The following is a 20802-nucleotide window of genomic DNA, read 5'->3' as shown; positions in this document are numbered from 1 at the left end:
GGGGAGAGGTGATCTCCTCTGTTCGCTTACACCCATGTTAGGCACAAATGGACAGAATCCCAGTGCAGAGAAGGGTCAGGGCAGGCCTGGGATGGATGATCAGTCAGAGGCTGTGAATAAGTCTTACCCCAGGCTGTCACAAGACAGCAGCATGTGTTAACCCAGACTGGGAGGCTGCTGCTATAACGAGATCCTTTGTGGTTAACCAACACCAGAGACTGCACAGGCTAGATGTGCTCCTGCTGCAGGGGTTCTGTGCCAGCAGAGCCAGTCTGCCCCAATGCCACCTGCACCTCTGCTCCTGACTGTTCACAGCAAGCTCTGGCTGCAGAGCAACCCCTCCCTTCAGCCCTGCATCCTGACACCATAAAAAGCAGAGATGAACTGCAGTGCCCAGTGTTTCTCCAAGGCTTACATGAGCAAATACACAATAAATCAGCAGCTTATTTAATTTATTTTTTCACCCCCCGCCCCTTTGCAGATGATGAGGTGACCGTGGGGAAGTTCTACGCCACTTTCCTGATCCAGGAGTATTTCAGGAAGTTCAAGAAGCGCAAAGAGCAGGGGCTGGTGGGGAAGCCCTCCCAGCGCAACGCGCTCTCCTTACAGGTGACAAGCGGGCCCCGAGCGGACAGGGGTGGTACAGTAGAGACAGGTGGTCCCACTTCCCTCTTCAACAATTCTGGGGGTTGCAATGGGCTATCCCTACCGGAAAGGAGTTCATAGACACCTTGAATTATCATCCCAGTCCTTTTGGATAAATACCTGTGTACCATGGGCTCGTAATCCCTTCGCTCTGGAAGGCACAGGTGAGGCATAATCATAATTTATCAGTCTGCCAGTAATATTTGAATTTGGGATCCTTTGGACTGGTACGAAGTGTCCTACAGACATTTGCTTACTCCCACATACATTTGACCCATTTTGAGGGCATGTTTCTAGGAGACAAAATCACTTAAAAAGCAAAGAGCATACCTGGATGCCAAGGCCGTCCAGTGGACAGTATGGACTTTAAGGACTGGGATTTGTTCCCCATTGTGATACATGTTCACTCAGCAGATTACCAGGCTGTGTGAAGAAAGAGAAAAACCCTGTTGACTGCACAAGCAGTGCTATTTATGTCCCTTGAGGATACATTGAGAAAAAAGGGTGGCTCTGGAGTTTCAGCAAGCTTCAAAGTGTTGTGATGTGGGCACAAACACAGAACAAGGCCTCAGTACACCCACAGATTACCACCCTGAATGGACTCTTTGGAACAGACTCCAGTCAGTGAGGGGTTTGAGGACTTAGCAGGTCCAAATGCCAGAAACTTTGTTGTTAAATCCTATTTAAGCTGCCGATTAAAAAGAAGAGATTTTCCGAAGCACCAAAGTACATGGTTCAGCTGGAATGTGGCTGCTCTAGAGCTTCTGGTTGTGGATCTGAGAACCCAGAGCTGAAAGCACGCAGACCTGCTTAGTCAGGCCTGTGGATTTATGTCTATGTCCTGCTGTGATGAAGCCAAGGACAAGCAACAAACATTCCTTGTTTTGTATTGCCAGGAGTTTCTCTCTCCCTGAGGTGGAGATGCAAGAACAGGGTTTGCTGGTGTTTCTGTAGGAGCTGGGGGTGCTGTGTTGACTGGAGGGGCCCCACAGTGTTGAGGAAGGAATGGCAGTGCTGCTGTCTCTCCTGTGCCCACTCGGAGATATGAAGCTCTACAGTTTGCTGTTTTGCAGGCTGGGCTGCGCACGCTGCACGACATCGGGCCCGAGATCCGACGAGCCATTTCTGGAGACCTGACAGCTGAAGAGGAGCTGGACAAGGCCATGAAAGAAGCCGTTTCTGCTGCCTCTGAAGATGATATCTTCCGGGTAGGTTCTGAACAAGTTTGCAAGCTGAGGCTGAGCTCAGAGTGCTTTGGAGACAAGTCCAGGCATGCAGGAGCTCTGGTGGTGGTGGGATGGAGCTTCCCCCCATAACAGGGTCTGCTCCTTGGGTTTCCCTCTGGCAGAGAAGCTTTAAGGCGATGGTGAAGGAAAGGAGTCGGTTCTGATGGAGGTTTTTAATCCAGAGTTTTATTTCTGGCCCAGAGGCCTCTGAATGCAGCAACAGCTCCAACAGAACTCCCCCAAACGCGTGGTTGCTGTTCCTTTTAACCCCGGGGAGAGGGGCAGGGAAGGGGTAGGAATCCACCAACCAGGTACATAGAAGGAGGTCTTAAGGGACAAAGGACACTTGGATGGCCCAATGCCCCCCCCCCCCCCAGAGGAAGAGGGCATCCTTTGAATGTGCCAATCACTCCACACCCTTCTGGAATTCCAGGATTGACAGACAGTGCTCAGCAGGGGTCAGGGAGGGGAAAGGAGAGGTGACTGATACACCTGGGAGGGAATCTTCAGGGGAGGGACTCGAGGTTCTGGGGTAAACCCTGAAATCACAACGCAACAACATTCTCTTTTGCTCATTCTGTGTTTCAGCTGAGCCCTCCTTGTTTGGTAGATCTTACTAGAAAACAATGGTGGACCTAGGTCCTAAGTGAAAGGTCCTAGGGTCTTTGCACAGTTTTATCCCAATTCCTTCTCTCTTTCTCTCAAGGGAAACTTCTCACTGGAAGATTCCTTCATGAAACCTAAATTAAAGAACAGATCAGTGCAGCCATCTTGCAATCTGCAGAGCAACAGCCAGGCACACTTTAGTGTTTTGTTCACTCCTTTCAGTGGCACTGGTAGCATCCTTCCAAAAAGTACACAAAGACACAACGGAGCTCCTATGGAAGGAGAAAATTTTCTGAGTAACTTAGCTAAAACATTTCTTTCTAATTTCATTCCTGTTTCTTATAATTGTTTTCTTTGGTAACTTTTCCTCTCCTTTGGCATTTTCCTCCTTTCTTTACAAAAATATGCTGTCAGTCCCTTTCATTACCCATCTAAACAGTACATAACTGGCTCATTAAATTTCTCTTCATTTCTTCTTCCAGGTACTTAATAGTTTTTGGTGCTCTTCTCAAATTCCCCCTCATATCTAAATGTTCCTTTGTAACTGCACTGGGAAAACCAGACAGGTTCTTGCATCCATACCCTGTCCTGGACTCCCAGGAGGGAGGTATGGGAGACATACACCTGCCAGTCCTCTGAAATCCCAGCCTGTGTGTAGCCAGTCCCTGTGACAGAAGTCCTCACAGTGCCTTCTGGAAGAGACAGCACCAGGGCCATCATGCTCACTTTGGTCTTCATTTTTTTTCCTTAAGAACAGTCTAAGCAGGAAAACGCCAGGGCCTTTGCACATCTCACTCACAAAGGAAAAATCCTTTCTGTTTCTCTGGCAGAGAGCTGGAGGCTTGTTTGGAAACCATGTGAGCTACTACCAAAGTGATGGCAGGAGTGGGTTCCCCCAGACATTCACCACCCAGAGACCTTTGCACATCAACAAGTCTGGCAACAACCACGGCGACACCGAGTCTCCATCTCACGAGAAGCTGGTGGACTCCACCTTCACTCCCAGCAGCTACTCATCTTCAGGCTCCAATGCCAACATCAACAACGCCAACAACACTGCCCTGTGTCGCTTCCCCAGCCCACCCAGCTACCCCAGCACTGTCAGCACGGTGGAAGGCCACGGGACACCCTTGTCACCCACCATATGCGTGCAGGAGGCTCCCTGGAAGCTCCCCTCCAAAAGGTAAGTGTCCCAGCAGAGAGGGAGCCAAGGGAGCAGGTGTTGGAAGGTGCATGCAAACACCAGAGCACTGCTGCCAAGCCAAAGTCACTCCCAGGCATTGCCCAGCCTGCAGCCTGGATTGAGCCCTCTGGTTCTCCACTTGTGCCAAAGCCCACAGATATGCACCAATTGGCCACTGCAAAGCACCAGCACTCTTACTGACCAACACATGTGATTTCTTTAGGATTTATCAGGAAGAAACCTTTGTAAAATCCAAAGGGAACCTTATTTATCCCTCCTTCACCACAGGGAGGTGTTTTATCAACTGGTAACTGAAGGAGACTGCTCTTCATGTCCTAATAGCCCAATAGAGAGCTTTGTTGAAGTCAGTGGGTTTTCATTTAGCAGGTCACATCCCTACAGAGGTCACCAAAGGCATTCTGGGAGGAGGGAGGCAAGGTTTTCAGAAAAGAAGTAAAGAAAATCCCCTTCTCTGGAGAGTTTTCAGGCTCTCTACACACAGATGACTAACACAAAAGGAATATAATTTTTCTCAGTGGGGGATTTCTTTTAATACTTTCAGAAACAGCAGGAAAGAGGTGGATTTTTTTTTTCAGTGCAGAGAGTGAACAGTGTGAAAAGGTGGCCAAATGCTGCCCCCAGAAAGGACAGAATAGGACAATGAGGCAGAGGAGCTTCAGTGGGTACAGAATTGCCCAAGTGAAGAGTCCTGTGGTTTTTCTATTTCATGCCTTCCTGAGGGAGGCCATGGGGAGTTGCACAAGATGTGTCCCCTCTGCCCTCCTCCCTGCTGAACTCGTGCTGGTGTGACACTGCTAACAGGGTGTTCTTTTCTCTCCTTGCTTCCCTGGGCACGTTCCTTGCTTTAGGACACATTACTACGAGACACTGGCACGGTACGTGTTCTTCATACCCCTCTCATCCTGCCTGGCTGTAAGACCCACTGTCTTCATCCTGTTCAAACTCCAAATTCCCATTGATGCTGAATATGACCTCTCCTTTTTGGTGTCAGTAGGGCTGGAATAGAGATACTGAGCACCATGACAGCTCCAGAAAATACTCCCCACTCGGGGCAAGTAGCGGTCCATGTTCTGGCTATTTTCTAGATTTGGGGTTTTTAGAGATTCTAGCTGGGGCTCACACATTTATACATTCTCTGATCACAACACAGTGAAGTACACTCTGGCATGTCCATGCAAAAATTCTGTATGGTTTTGGCTAAACACAGACAGTTGAACAGGAGGGGATGCCAGGTACTGATTTTGTTCCCCTCTGCACCTCAGCAGTTTTACTTGCCTCCCATTTCAGAGGAGGGTCACTGCAGCACTGTCCTACAAGCTCTTTCACACAATGCATACCCACATTTCTCCCAATGGTTTTTGCTTTAACCACATGACAAGATAATGTTGCCCCTCCAGAACCTAAAAGGTAAAAAAAAAATATATGCCACCTTGCTCTCTTCTGCAAATGCTAGTAAGCAACTGAAATAGTTTCCACTACCTCCATGTCCATATCTCAAAGATTCAAGCTACCTCCAGATTTTACTTTACTCTTCAGAAAAAGCAAAGTCCAAATGAAGCAAAATTCGAGTGCTGAAATGTGAAACAGGAGGACAGAGAGGAGGCAAGCAGGGAATTGAAGGCTGGCACACCTGAGACTTTGAACAGATCCTGCTGAATTCAGTAGAAGCACTCTGCAGTAAAAAAAGGGACAAAAGGTGGAAAAGCCAGCAAGGATGAGAACATGACCAGGAGGCAGAGGGCAGAGCTGGTGCAGACTGAGGGATGTGGGAGGCAAAGGCCACACATGACAGAGATGAGAAGGTTACTGTGAGTGTCCAGGAGGCTTCTCTGAAATCCATAACCAAGTCTTTGGCAACAAGGGAAAAAGCTTATTCCTGAGAGCCCATCCCAGATTTTACTGTGAGTTCAGTGAGATGTATCACTGGAAATGATCAGTGTGATGTGCACATTCACAGAGTGCAGGTAGTCACAAAGGACAAAATACATTTACAGTTTAAGAAAGAGGACACAGACAAAGATTGTTGCCTTGTATTTGTGAACTCTGCAGCTCTGTTCAGTCATCGATTTTCCTATGAAGGCTCTTCAGCATTATAATAAACTGGGACAGATGGAGCCTGTCATTCTTGTCTTTGTAACAGGTTGTCTTTACCATCTCCATATCTTGACTTGTCTTTTTTGCTCATTAGCTCCAGTTCCAGAGACAGCCAGCTGGCAATTGTTTGCCAAGAGGAAGTGTCTCAGGATGAGACTTATGATGAAAATTTGAATGAAGACATTGAGTACTGTAGTGAACCAAGTCTGCTCTCTACCGAAATGTGAGCTTTGCAGCTTTAGTCAAGGTGTTTGGGTGGTTCTTTAATTAAGGGGGAGAGGTGGGAAGAGGTGACATTTTTCTACAGAAATTTCAATTTATGGGAGAAGGTCAGAAAATTTTAGACAACTCAAATATGAGAAAATAATTCCAGTTCAGCCCTTGAAGTAACATTGGAAAGGTTATTTTTCACCTAGATTTTCTTTCTCTGAATGAGATATCTTCAGGGCTGCCCCCCACATTCACTTCTACTTTCTGATGTTCCCAGAGCTGGTTTTTAGAGTTCTCTGTCTCATGGTCTCTTGTTCCTGCTCCTGGACCAATAATAGTTTGAAGCTAGCTTGCTCTTGCATCCCTTTGCTAGCATGACCTTCCTGGCTTCCTTGCTGGAAGAGGGGCTTTTTCTGCCCAATATCAGCATTCCTTTTCTAAATCCCTCTGCTCTCCTCCCCAGGCTTGCATACCAAGATGATGAAAACAGACAACTCACTCCACCAGAACACAGCAAAGGAGAGGACACCCGGCACTCTCCCAAGAAGGGGTTCCTGTGCTCCTCAGCTCTAGGTAAGCTCCCAGCAGGGCTGGGCTGGGTCTCCTCCACCTTGATGGAGTTCCCACATGTCCCTGAAGGAATCCCAGCCTGTGTGTTGCTGTTTGCTGCATGCAGCTCATGAGAGCAGGAATCCCAGGGCTTGCAGGCAATCCTGATCAGGCACATGGCTCTGCTGGCTTCAGCAGATGAACCTGTGGCTGTTTGGACAGTCCCTGGGATGTGTTTGATCAATCCTGCCTGTGAATTAGGACAGTTTATTTGAGAGCTGTAGACTCTCCAAACAATCACCAGGGAGTCACTGAATGGGTGAGCCTTGAGCCTACAGTGTTCTGCTCTGTGTGTATTCAGCAAGGAGAAATGAGAGATTGTCTCCTTTGGCTGCTGCCAGGAGCACACTGAATGTCAGATTAAGTTAATACAACATGCAATTGCCTTCTGCTCTAATTGTACCTGGAGATTTTCAAGTGCTTCACTGGGAGATGAAACCCATGAATCATAAGGTTTTATGAAAGTATCAAGAGTCTGTGACAAAATGAACTCTTAAGTATAGCATTTTTCAGCCTTTTTCTGAGTATTGGTGTGGTGAAAAGGGGCATTGAAGGGAGAAACTAAAAAGAATTGTGTGTATAAAATACATTTTTACAGAATAACAGTGACAGACTGGTAGAGTCATGTTTAAAGTGAGGCTACTGAGCCTTCACTGAAATCCTTCAGGATGCTTCACCGTTCTAACAACATTCACTTTATTTCAAATCTTAAAATATTAGGCAATGACAACTTCTATATCTATCTGTAAGGCAGTCAGCCCTTGATACAATGCTTCACCAACTACATTCTAGTGAATATTTATATACTGGTGTCATACTCATTTTAGTAGTTGGGTCTTTTCTCTGGAAAGAGGAAATACTTTTAACCTGCATTGTAACATTCATTCTCTGGGTTATAACACATTTTCTCCAAGCCTGAGAGGGCTTTTTCTCAGCAATCCAATATTATAGATACTTACTATTTTCCGAATTCTGATTGCCTTTCCTTCTTTAGAAAAATGTCAACAAAATGAAGAAGACCACAAAATATTTTAGTGTGCCATGAATCTTTAATACTGAATTTATGTGCCATTTTTCAGAAGTAAAGCACTTGATCATAAACATACTTTTCAGTAGTTTTAAATTCCTCATTGGGAGTACTTTTCTCATATTTAGAGAAGTAAAGTTTAATATAATTTTATTAAATATATTTAAAAATATGAAACATATATTATATATTATATATTATATATTATATATTATATATTATATGTGATATATATTATATGTGATATATATTATATAATTAAAGTTTTCATAGTGAGTAAACAACTGTGACTGTTTCAGCAGCTCCCTCTAAAATGTTTTTTTCTCTCTCCCCTTCCTTCCAAATTCCAAAAAATGCTTCATTTCTGTCTAAGTCACCTTCCATTCACCAGTAAATTCCCCACTGATGGATTCAGTTGCACTTGACCTTGCTATAGGCACAGTCTCACAAAGTCTGGTGTGCCTGGCAGCTGAGGGACACAGATCACATGCAAGCAGGGTGCCAGTGTCACCTGAGCAGCAGCACAATGTCCCTGCCTGCCCAGCACCAGAGTCTCAGCTGTCACATCCTGCTGAGGGCTCTGCCTCAGCCACAGAGGTCTGAGAGCACTGCACTGCTTGGGAGGGAGATCAGCTGCACGTGCTCTAAAGGAGAAAAGTGTTCAGAAAAAAAAGTGCTCAGAATCTGCCTTGCAGCAATCCTCCCTTGCAGCAATCCTCCCTTGCAGCTTGCTTGGAAGGTGGAGTTGATTGGTTTGTGATGCCTGAGTGCTTTCTGTAAATACAGAATTGCTTTGGAAAGGGCTCAGTGTTGAGGGGAAGAGCCTGAAGTATGTGTGTTTGCTGTGTGTCCAGTGGGACTGCACTAAAAGAAACTGAAAACAGATTTCCTGTAGTGTGTTATGAGTGATGGACACGTTGTGTGTGTTGCTGTTTCAGGTCGAAGAGCATCTTTTCACTTAGAGTGTTTGAAAAGACAGAAGAACCAGGGTGTGGATGTCTCACAGAAGACAGTCCTGCCTTTGCATCTGGTCCATCATCAGGTGAGTGTTAATAACCAGACATGGCCCCTGCCACCTGCAGTGCCCCCCGGAACATCCCAACCCATGGTTTAGAAACTATTTGAGATAGATTCTCACCCATACCAAAGGCCCAGGTTTTAGCAATCAGGATTTTTATCATTCCCAGAATGCTACAGGAATATGTCCCTTGGAGTCAGCCACAGTTATCATTTTCTGATGCTCATGAATGAATAAAATTTTAGCAAAAAGATGAAAATAACTACCCAAATTGCACGCTGCAGTGCAATTACACTGCCTTGGATGGCAGTATGCACATGAATAAAGTGTGCACAGTCTACTTTAATATTAGTTAAAGGTAACCAGTAAGTGTAATTAACCATTTTAAAACACTAACTGATTACATGTCATCAATCAGCTTCTAAAGCCCTTTGTAACTGTGTTCAGCAGCCTAGCAAATGCATGCCTAAACACTACCTGGATGATCAGCCAGCTGTCAGGCTCCAAAGGAGAGCTGTGTCTTCTGGTTTGATGATGTCTCTTTTTGTCACCATAAAAGAAACAGGTGCAGATGGCAGTGCCAGCCTTGCAGGTGTGGCATCCTGCTCTGTGCAGTCCCCCCAGGCAGGGTAGAATGGCCTTGCTGCTTCTTGAGGCTGCCACAAGGGCAGAAAATGCCACACAGCAGGACTGGGAGGAGTGAGAAGTCTGAGGAGTGAGAGAGGGGTGGGCTTGAGGCTCCCTGGCTTTCCTCACCTCTACTTCCAGACAGTTATCCTTTAATTGTTGAGCTCCAGAAAGCAGTGGTCTGCAGAGAGTTACAGCTGTGGCAGGGACAACCAGAAAACATGTTCGAGCAGGGAGGGTTGGTCAGCAAACAGATTCCCACACTCACCACAGCAGCAGCAGCCCTCCTGAGACTTCCTGCCTTCCCATGGCAGGCCAGGCAGAGGGAACATAGGAACACAGCCCTCACAGCCCACACAGCTGACAGAATCACCTCCCTCCACACCTCTTCACCCTTCCCCATCCCACCATGCAGCCCAAAACCTGGAGGGACGGGGCTCTGCCCGCACAAGTGTCACTCAGCCAGGCTGAAGGGCTACCCTGAAAGAGGCATCTGGCTGCCAGCTGACAACACTCAGCAATGTTCCTGTTTACAAAAATGTTAACCAGCAATAGGACCTAAAATAAGACCACAGAATGGAAAGGTTGCCTCTGCTAAACCTAATGGATTCTGTTGCTGTGAAGGCTTGAAGAGGTGTTCTCATGGAATACCTGTACATCATGATACGTAAATGTGTTCAGCTGAAGTTCAAAGCAATCTTACAGAGCTTCCTTCACCTTCCTGATAAAACATTTTGTGTAAGTTTCTGGCAACAAGCTGGAAAATTGGTTCTATTGTCCTGCCTGACAGATCCAGGTCTCTCCTTGAAGTCCTGGCGGTTTAAGGGATGTGCTGAGGCCATCAGAGCCTGCAGGGTATGACTTATTCAGAAGTTTTAAGGGCTTTCTTCCTCACTGAAATTTGATAGGAGTCTGACATCTAATTACTGAGAAAACCTCACTGAACTTGCAGGTGACTAAGAATTAATTATTTTTTTCAGAATGAAAAATTCTTTTTTTCTGACACTGAAGTCACCAGCACAACATAATTATCAGTTCCCAAGGACTTCAGTGGCAGATGGACTGAGCTTCACTGAACATTAGGTAGCTTTAAGTGAGCTAATTTAAATTAGTCAGTTCAACCCCACTGTGGTCAGTGGAGGGAAGAAGCATCACCAAAGGGCAAATTAAGTTTAAATCTTGTGTAAGTTATGTCTTTGAGGCAGTGTTTTCAGGCAGGCATTGAAGAGCAGGGAGGCTTGCCAGTGCCTTTCTGCACAGTTAGCTTAGACTAAACTCAGAGCCTTGCCCCAGCCTGAGCACAACACAATCCACACCCTTTTGTAGTTTCTATGCATTTATTTCATTGCTCAGCCATGAGCTCTGTGAGATGAGTTCATGACTCTGACAGTCTTGCTTATAGAACAAGGAAACAGTCACCATCAATAAGGCATCACATCAGCCCTGTGCAACAAGAGGAATTCATTTTAAGAGGAGGCTGAATGACTCAGAGGTTGTGTGTATGATTACAGGAAGGACTGGATGGCTGAAAGTATAATCATCAGATATTGATCCTGCCACCAACAGCAGATGCCTTAAAATCCAGTGGTGGATTTCAAGCTATTGCCAACTGCACACACATCTAAAATTCATATCTGGTATCTATCTCTTCAGGTTCCTCAGCAGACACTTAAAACAGCAATTGGCAATAAAAGCCTGTGCTGTGTGTAGTGTCAGTGGTGGGAAAATGACTTGCTGTCTCCCCCACTGGAGAAGAGGTGGTATTTCTGGGACAACTGTGGGGAATGGGGCTGCATCCTCCTGGCAGTGCTGGGACAATGGGGCTGCATCCCTCCATGCAGGGCTGTGGCAATGGGACTGAATCCCTCCTGGCAGTGCCATGGGAATGGGGCTGCATCCTCCATGCAGTGCTGTGGCAATGGGACTGAATCCCTCCTGGCAGTGCCATGGGAATGGGGCTGCATCCTCCAGGCAGTGTCATGGCAATGGGGCTGCATCCCTCCATGCAGTGCCGTGGCAATGGGGCTGCATCCTCCAGGCAGTGTCATGGGAATGGGGCTGCATCCTCCATGCAGTGCTGTGGCAATGGGGCTGCATCCTCCAGGCAGTGTCATGGCTCCCAGGCTAAAGAGCTGTGGTTCTGATAATTTCCAATCCAGTGCTTGGCACTAGCACAGGGCACACCATTTAAAGGAAAGCTTGCAAAATGAGTTTGCAGCACACATCCATACCCTTGAAGGAGCTGGCAGCTGTGTTCACAAGCCTCAAGACTCTCCAGGCCTTTCTCGGATGGTTTCTCCAGCACCTCCTTGTGTAGCCACATTTCTCTTCACAGAGAAAATCTGAACCTCTGAGAAAGGAAAAACAATTCTTATCTTATTTGCTGTGCCTGTGTTGTGCCAAAGAAGAATGCAATGTGGAGATTGTTTACCCAGAGTGATGGTGTTTTGTTTCCTTGGCCTGTCAGGGCCAAGTGTGTGTGTGAGTTGGGACTGTCGGGTGACAGTCACGAGATTCAGGCAGTTGTGTGCAGAGTTGAGTGCTTGGCAGATTCAGTTTAGATGTAATATAATAGAGTGTAATGTAATACAGGATAACATAGTATAATAAAGTAATTAATTAGTGGAGATGGAGTCAGATGCATCATTCTCTCCCCCTCATCGGGAGCAAAAGCATCTACTATATCCTTGTTCCAGCCCTGCAGTCCCTTGCTCACGCTGTCCCTCTGTGTCCGCAGGCACTGGCAGTGGCCGGCCTGAGTCCCCTGCTGCAGCGAAGCCATTCCCCCACCACCTTCTCTCGGCTGTGTGCTACGCCCCCGGCCACGCCCTGCAACCGGGGCTGGCCGCAACAGAGCATCCCCACGCTGCGCCTCGACGGGGCGGACTCCTCGGAGAAGCTCAACAGCAGCTTGCCGTCCGTGCACTGCGGCTCCCGGTACCCCGAGAGCGGCGGCAGCCCCAGGAGAGCCCGGCCCGTGTCCCTGACCGTGCCCAGCCCCACCGCAGGGAGCAGCCGGCAGTTCCACGGCAGCGCCAGCAGCCTGGTGGAAGCGGTAAGAACGCACGGGCACCGAGGATGCTGGGGCACGGCCAGCTAGGAACATGGCCCTGGAAGAGCAGGGTGGCAGATCCGCTGCTGCTCGCAATGCCGGGAGTAGGAGAGCCCTTCTCCCAGGTTTAGAGGCATGAATGGGAGGAGGAAGCACAGCAGTGAAGAGGGTTGTGTTGGAGGTGCGGCAGGGTTGGCGCTGCAGGGTACTAACATGTGTCTCTGTGTTCTGGTTCCCCACCTGCTTTTGAAGGTCTTGATTTCGGAAGGACTGATGCAGTTTGCTCAAGATCCAAAGTTCATTGAGGTCACAACCCAGGAGCTCGCAGACGCCTGCGACATGACGATAGAAGAGATGGAAAATGCAGCAGACAACATTCTCAATGGTAACAGCAAGCAGAGCCCCAATGGCAACCTCTTGCCTTTTGCTAACTGCAGGGACCCAGGGCAGGACAGTGCAGGAGAGGAAGAGGAAGAGGTGCAGAACCCGGATTGTAGGATAAGTCAGGAGGAGCTCAAGGACAGCAGGATTTATATCAGCAGCCTGTAGTTGCCAGGGCTGGAAGCGATGCTGGTTTTTTATTTGTTTCAATGTTCCTAATGGGTTTGTTTCAGAAGTGCCTCACTGTTCTCGTGACCTGGAGTAACCGGAACAGCGTTCTTCATTCATTTCTGTTGGGACGAGTCGCAGAGTTGGGTGGTGTAAGAAAGCTTTTCAGGAGCGGATATAACCCCAGCACGTGTCCATGAGGGAAGAGTGAGGAGGAGGAGGAGAAGAAGAGGAGGAGAGCCAGCTCCCTCTTTTTTTCAGTCCCTGCACAAGGAACGACGGCTGCCTCCGGAGCACGAAGGGGAACCTCAGCTTCCTGTGGATCGCCCTAGCCAAAAGGACCCTGCGCCAAACGGGTGTCTTTCAACCTTGCTTGTAAAAATCATTTTGCACATGTTCTGTATGAGCCTCACCGTCTCCATAAAGCCAAGGCCCTTTGATTCGGAAGGAGAGGAAAACTTCTGCTGTGGATTCCCACACGGCCACGGGGAGGAGGAAGCAGGAGAAGCCCGAGGCGCGGCCCAGCCCTGCTGAGACTCCGGCAGCGGCCCCTGCCGGCCAATCAGAGCTCGGGCGGTCACTCGCCAGCCAATCCGAGTTTAGGCGGTTTTCTGCTGGCCAATCAGAGCTAGCGCGCCAACTGTGCCAGCCAATGGGAGAGCAGGCATGGCGGCGGGGCTGAGAGGCCGCCAGGCCTGTGCAGAGTTCTTCTTGTTTCGCAGTTTGGTATTTTCTTGAAAGCATGTTGCAGTTTTTATTTTGACTATTTTATTATTATTATTATTATTATTTTGAGGGAGAAGGGAGTGTTTACAGCGTTTTGTAATCACCTACCTTTTTTGTTTTGGTTTATTTTCACCTTTGCAGATGTTAAATTGGTTTGATCATGTTGTATTATTATTTAAACCGGGGTAGGGGTGGTTTCTCCATTGGAATTTGGTAGAAGTATAATGATAGATGAGTTTTGCCAACCATTATGTACACCGAGGATTTGTAATTTTATTTACTAGCAACTGAAACCTTTTGTTGTTGTTGTTTTATAATTTAAAGATAGTAGGCAATGCACTTGATATAGTCTTGCACATTTGAGTGATTGATTTGGGTTCTTTTTAGTGCTAAGTGTATCTGTGAGTGTGGGAGCAATAGGAGCCGAGTGTGAGCACATGTGTGTGTGCGCGTGTGTGTGTGTGTAAGAGCAGTTCTCCACGTCCTGGTTTGAGCTGCAGGAGATCTGTATCTGGGGCCATTCGAATGCAAAAACAAACCACTGTCTCTGCTTTCGAAAAGGGAATCAGTAACTTTGCATTTTCTGTTCCACAAGATATGCAAAAACAATGCAATAATATTAATTTTAAAATAAAATTGTAAGTTGTGTCGGCATTAAAACTGTATAGAAAAAGAAAAAAATTTACGGGGGTGGGGGGGAAACAAAAAAAAGAAAAACAAACCAGAAGACGTTACGCTTCGATATATTCCGTGTGATGTTTTATTGCATTGATAATGTTTCTGTTGAAGAAACCGTTATACTTGAATTCAGGTCAGTTTCAGTATTTTTCAAATATTTTTTTAAAATGAATTGCAATTGTGCCAAGCAAAGATAATGAATTGAATTAAGTTTGTTTAAAAAAAAAAAGAAAAAAAAAGAATCACTTCTTGTATATTTTGCTGCATGTCAAGTGAGTCATTTCGTATTTGGAATGTGCCAAGCTTTACCTTTGAACTTTTAAGTGCTTTTTTACGTGTGGTTGGGGAAAGGGTACTACTTTATTTTTTTTTTCCTTTTTTAATTTGTACGATGAACAAAGTGTACCTGGTGTAAGTAACTATTCTGCAATCCACTGACAGGTTGAACGTTACTGATTTTGCATATCTTGTGTTCATTTTCCTTCTTCCTCACTCCCTTTTAACGTGCACGATGACTTTATCGGTAGAGAATCTTTCTTCCCAAGACTGGGACATTTTATTCAGGCTTTGTTTTCTATCCTTTTGCTCAGTTCCTCTAAAGGTCTCGTCCCACTCAAGGGTGACAAGACCCCCAAAGCCCATTTGGCAGATCCATCCTACACGTTCAGCTGGCACCAGCAATTTAAGGAGCGGGGCGGAAAAAATCTGGCTTCGAAATTATTTTATTAAATAGCCGAACCCTGATCAGTTTTAGCAGGATCCTGGGATAAGAAATGCAAGAATCAGAACAGTTGGCAAAGTAAAGTTACCTAACCCTGGTCTGGGCTGAAAGCAGAGGGAGAGGGAGAGAGCTGTGGATCTTTATTAGGAGAATTGCTGCAGGCTGGTCAAGATGCAGGTGCCAAGTGACTTTTTGGTGTTCCTATGCATGGTCTCAGTTCTCTTCCCAGACTTTAGTGGAGGGTACTAAGTCACAAGACATCTGGCAGCACAGCATGTCCCAGCCACAATTCCTGACGAGTAGGTGTGAAACTCTCACACTGACGGTTGGCCCTAACCCTGAGAGAGGTTGAAAAAACAGGCAGGTACTGTTAGATTTTATGCAACTGGTTTTTGTCTAGACTACTGCTGGGTTTTTTTCCCTCCTCAGGATGATTCACAAACTTGCAGATCAGTTCTGAGGTGTGATCTGACTCAGAGCTAAACTTTGATTCAAATCTTGAGCTTCTGCAGATGTCCAAGAACACCCTTCACTGCATACATTGATTACATTATTTTTGTGACGCTCTTGTTTTTCTTCTCGATTCTCTGGGGCACAAAGGAGAAATAGCAAAGGGTATTTTTGTCTGTACTTTTTGAACTGGCCAGTATCAGCTCAAGATACCTTGGAAAAAAACAAATACTAGAGAAATATGAATCCATTTGTACAAGCATCTGTCATCAAAGTCATAATTCAAGGCTTCCCTGGAGAAAGTGACCAGCTGGTGTGGGTCAGTCTCATCCTTTCATCCCTGTATGGAGATGGGCACACACGTGTGTCTCCCTGTGAGTTTGCTGCTGCTGCTGCTGATGTGCTCCAAAGGAACTCGAAAGGGAAGAATGCCCGTGCCTGGCTGTTCTTGAAAATGCTGTGTAAGGGCTCACTAACTCATTTTCTTTCACTGCAAAGTCCATCTGACCCTCCCAATGGAAGACAGGGGTTCTTCACTCCTGAAAAACAGTGCTTACCTAAATTAGTGGTGACAAGGAATATTTTGGATGCTTGACAGCCCATCTTTTAGGATTTTTCTTGATGGGAAGGAAAATGACAGGAAGGACTATGCCCCAGGCAGTGAAAGATATTGCTCCCTCGGGGGTCAGGGCCTATGGCCAGGGAAAACCCCGCTCTCTCCTGGAAGACCCCATAGGTGCTGCAGAGTGGAAAATGTATGGCTAGCAGAGAATGCAAATGACTTCTGCAGTTTGAGAGGTAGGTGTTAAATTTAGTAATTGCTGGTGCCAGCTGTGCAAACTTCTCTTTCTGGGGAGGGTGGCTTTTTTTTCTATTCTTTTCATTTGAGGTACTTCCAATGTGCACATTGTGACAGGCCTGAGCAAAGAGCTGCTGCCTCCTGCGAGTGAGGCAGAGTCTGGGGGACAGTGGGAAGGAGGGGGCAGGTTTAGCTCCTGGAGTGCTTCCCTGTGTATGGGAGTGGATGGTGGGTACAATCCCTGTGCTGTGGATGGAAGCTTTGAAGGAACCAATGGCTGAGAAGTGGCATGGAAGGAAAGAATGGGGAAAATGATCTGCTGTTTGCCTCTGAGCATCTCTGACTCGCGAGAGGACACTGCAGACTAAAGACATTTCTTATAAAACAACAAACCTCCTCCCTGTATCACTCCTGCTCATTAGTCCAGACAGTACTGGGTCAGCCACATCGGGTGCATTTCTTTTTTTCTTCCCTATTTCTGTGTGGCTGACGTGATGGGAAAGCAAGTGGAACTCATGATCCAGAGCTGGAGTTTCGTTGTCCACAGACCTTTTGTGCATCATCTGCCTCTTCAGCTGGACATGTGGACGATGATGGTGTGTAGATGCTGCTGCTACTGCAGGGGTCCCGCCTGTTTTCTTGCCCTGCCCACCCCACCCCAGCACGGAGGGACAGCCAGAGAGGCGCCATGTACAGAACCGCATCTATTTCTGCTTTGTTTTCTGACTCACAACCCTGCCCCAGTGACTACGACGACAACAACAACAAAAAAAAAAGGGCAAATGCATTTTTTACATTTCTTGATAATTTCCAAAGCAATGTATCATTGCTTTCTTTAGACTGACGCCAATATAACAGTTGTATGGGTCTCAGCCAGGCTCCTGTGTCTTTTCTGCCTGAGTTTCAGATTGCTGTATGAAATGTATGCGCGTTTGCACACAGACACAACCAGACGAGGTGGCAGCACCCAGAGCCCGTGGGGGTTGGTCACCTGTGTCACAGGTGGAGTTGGAGGCCTTGCTTTGTGTGAGTAGATGAGAAACCCCAACCCACTGGTCCAGGGAGCTGAAGTGAAGCAGCCCTACTGAGACAGAACTGAGTATCCTGAGATACATCCATGGTCCTGCTGTGACTGTCCCCACAGCAGGGGCACTGGGGGGGAGAGCAACACTGGATGGGGAATTTGGAGCACAACAATATTGAAGCAGAATCCAGTCGGGGGTTTCTGGTAGCAGTGAGATTTTGCCAGTTCTCATAATGAAAACTGTAGTGCATATAAAGAAAACATTCCAGGCCTTTAGAAGCCTCGATTCCCATCTTGCTAACGTGAGGGCATTAGAGGCCAAGGAGGTTGTATTGATGCAAAGGATGTGGAAAACAGAATTGGGCCCTGAAAAATTTAATTACATCTTTCTCCCATTTATTTTCTTCTTCAAAGGAGTCTAAGAAATACAATCCTCAATAGCTGCACAGGGTTTCTTTTTTTCTTCTTTTGAATGTTGTGAAACTTTTAAAGTTTTACTCTGGGTGAGCAAGCCCAGGGATGCAGAAAGTTTCCAATGGGATCTCAGTCCGTGGAGCTTTTGTCTCTGTTCCTGCTTTGTTTCTGGAAAGCTGAAACCACTCTGGCCTTGCTGCTACAGCTCCCTGAAGTTGGGTGGGTGAGGGCAGAAGCACAGCAGGAGATATGTCCTGTCTGAAGACAGATTGGGCTCCAATTGCTTTCAGAAAACTCAGTAGCATGACACTGGAATGAAAAAAAAAAAAACCCTCTTCTGATACAAACTTTAGTGTTCTAGTTAAATTCTCCATTCTTCTCCTCCCCCTTACGGGGAGCTTAACACTTGAGCATAAAAACCAGGCCTTCTTTGGGGGCACAGGGCTCGACTCAGTTGCCTAAACGTGGGTGTCCACTGCCATTTGAGATACCCTACAGAATCCTCTGCCGGGTCTGCCACAGCTGGTGGGGAGAGGCACAGCTCTGGCCCAGGCAGGGCTGGTGTCACAGAGCCCCAGAGGACGGCAGAGATCTCAGGTGGCAGGGGACAATTGGGCAACTTAATCAAGTCCCTTTCTAAAGGGCTAATTGAGAGGAGCAGCACCAATGACTGATGTAATGAGGGAATCTTCATTAGCATTACCAAGGGCTTAGTTAGGCAGGATCAGGAGCTTGTCTCCACACTCCCATGCTGTTGTTTTTCTGCCCCGTGTCAGGCACTCTGCCTCCCCTCCTGCGGCCTGAAGTTGGCAGCGCTCTGCCTGGTCCTTTCCTTAGGCCAGGATTAGAGGCTGCATCCCAGGCCCAGGGGAGCTGGGACAGGCCCAGGCAAGAGCAGGCGTCACTCCACTAAACCACAGATTTTTCTGCCAGCATTCCAATAGCCCCTTTCCAAAGCTTTTTCCTATTTGAGACAGAACCACGAACTCAGACACCATTTGCTGGCATCATCATTCAGGTGATTAAATACCTGTGTTTTTCTGTTAATTCTTTCCCAATTAGGCTGAAATGCTTTCAGTATTTTAAGCATCCTAAGTCAGTCTGTTCCCATCTCAAGCACCTAGGTAGACTGGCAGCCAATACTATCTAAGCATCATCAACTTTATGATTGCTCATAGAAATGATTGTTTCAAGCTTATTTAGTCTTAACAGTTTGAATGTGGGAAGATTTTGGAGGAGGAGGAGTGACATTGTAAATATCTCTGACAAACATTGCTGCATCACACACAAAAACAAGGGGAGATACTTATAAAACTGCCTTAAAAATCAATTCTGAATGATGAATCTCCCTCCAAACAATTGCCGCTTGATAGAGCAAGGGATGAGTCACTTTGGGTGAATTCTGGCAAGAAGTGGTTGGAACTAGTCCGGTTTCAGGAGTAAAGTGTAATTTAGGAGCTGATCTCTCACTCAGTCTGAATTCACATCAGCACCAAGGACTGAGCACTGCAGGATCCAAAGGGTTTAAGGTCTGGGGGGTACTGTCTGTGCATGGTTTGGGTCTGGCCCAGCAGGTACTGCATACCAGTGTCTCCCAGTGACTTCAGGGAAGATGGGGTTCCTCAGCACCTCTTCAGTTCAGGCCCTGGAACACCATTTCCTGCTCTGATCATCAGCTATAAATGTTGATAAATATAAGTGTTTTGCCTTCATTTGAATTGCCCAGAGCTGTAAAATGACCTCTCTCAAGTATAAATCAGTCCAGATATAAACCTCCTCTCCTACTCTTCCCTAAGCTCCCTGCCCACCTTCCCAGCCCTCCCTTGCACCTCCACCCAAGCCCTTCCCTGTCTCAATTCTTTACCTCCTTCCACACTTTTATATCTAGTTTTCATGAACCCACAGAAATGCTTTTGTAAATACTGCTGTACAGTTTGTAACCGTCATGTAAGCCTGTCATCAGTGCCAGAGTCCGTCTTGCCCTCTCGCACGTTTTAAAATCAACAGAGGAAAGTTAGAGCGAATGGCCCTCAGTGAGCTATAGGGTCATCTCTGTGTGGGACAAATGTATATTCCTGTAAGATTGCATTTTTATCTAAGGAATGATGTTATTTTAAAATTGCTAATAAATTTCTAAACAATGTCCAGATTTGTTCAATATTGTAAATGGTATCAAAACTCCTTTGACGTTGCTCCCTCCTACCAGCAGTGGCTGAAAATTAAAGATAGCTTCCTGCAGCCCCTTATTTCCCATCGGTGGCCCTGCTGCCATTCAGGGGCTCTTGTCCCTGTTTAAGGGGCTGCAGAATGGTCTGGACAGCCACAGCCTGCCCCACTAAACAGCAGCTTAGGAAATCCAACCGCTGTCTGTGCTGCTGTCACCACAGAAATTCTGCCGTGTCACGATGTCCAACGTGTGACTCATGTGCAACCACACGCTTAACATTTTCTCTACTGGATTCCTTCTTACCAAGCACATGCAACAGAAAATGAATGCCCTCAGCTTAAATACAGTGTAATTAGTATATACATAAGCCATGAAGCTAATGGGATGATAACAAGTAATGTTCCACACATTTGCTTGTCGATTGAGCAAATTTGTTCTACCACGGTTATCAAGAAATTACACTGCAATGCCAGCTGAGCACTGTGTTTGTGCTGCAGCATTATAAATCACAGCGTGCTCAGCCCAAGTACATCAGTCTAAGATTCAGTAAAATAATGCCTAAAGAAAAAAGAATGTTTTTTTTCAGTTACACGTGTATATATAAATATTTTTTCCCTGACTTGCACACAACTGTCAGAACTGCAGGCTCTGCTGTTACTATTAAATATCTGGTGGCACCAAACATTAAAAATCCAGGGGGTGATGAAAACCTGTAGGTGTTATCAGTGCAGGGCAGAAGGCTCACCTCATTATCTGCAGGCTCAGACTGGCCACCAGTTAGACATTTGCCACCACAAAACCATAGGAAACCACCGTGCTCATGGCTGTTGGTCAAAGCCCAGCAAAGGGCTCAGCTTTGCTGGAAAACTCCCTGAGCTGGCAGCTCAGCTGAGTTACAGCTCTGCGTGAGACCATTAGGTGAAATCCATGGCAGAGAACAGGTGAAAGTGGCTGTG

At 46.6% G+C, this 20802-nt stretch overlaps 1 protein-coding gene across 7 annotated transcripts in view; it reads left to right on the top strand.

Annotated features, from left to right (window-relative positions):
* The window catches only part of CACNA1C (calcium voltage-gated channel subunit alpha1 C), a 416899-nt gene extending 397077 nt beyond the window's left edge, over nucleotides 1-19822 (top strand). For 3 of the 7 annotated variants that reach the window (XM_077178180.1, XM_077178177.1, XM_077178178.1), the window contains 9 exons: nucleotides 482-609; nucleotides 1719-1853; nucleotides 3308-3660; nucleotides 4530-4556; nucleotides 5870-5998; nucleotides 6449-6558; nucleotides 8560-8663; nucleotides 12004-12321; nucleotides 12571-19822. In XM_077178180.1, the coding sequence (XP_077034295.1) occupies nucleotides 482-609; nucleotides 1719-1853; nucleotides 3308-3660; nucleotides 4530-4556; nucleotides 5870-5998; nucleotides 6449-6558; nucleotides 8560-8663; nucleotides 12004-12321; nucleotides 12571-12867 (1601 nt within the window). In that variant the 3' untranslated portion in view covers nucleotides 12868-19822. Of the gene's footprint in view, nucleotides 1-481; nucleotides 610-1703; nucleotides 1854-3307; nucleotides 3661-4529; nucleotides 4557-5869; nucleotides 5999-6448; nucleotides 6559-8559; nucleotides 8664-12003; nucleotides 12322-12570 lie in introns of all 7 variants that reach the window. The other 4 variants (XM_077178176.1, XM_077178174.1, XM_077178175.1 and 1 more) reach the window with 2 other exon arrangements.
* The last annotated feature ends 980 nt before the right edge of the window (nucleotides 19823-20802 follow it).

The sequence above is a fragment of the Agelaius phoeniceus genome, chromosome 5, assembly GCF_051311805.1.
Source record: "Agelaius phoeniceus isolate bAgePho1 chromosome 5, bAgePho1.hap1, whole genome shotgun sequence".
NCBI lineage: Eukaryota > Metazoa > Chordata > Aves > Passeriformes > Icteridae > Agelaius > Agelaius phoeniceus.
The sequence above is the reverse complement of the archived record's forward strand: the minus strand, read 5'-3'. Positions and strand labels throughout refer to the sequence as shown.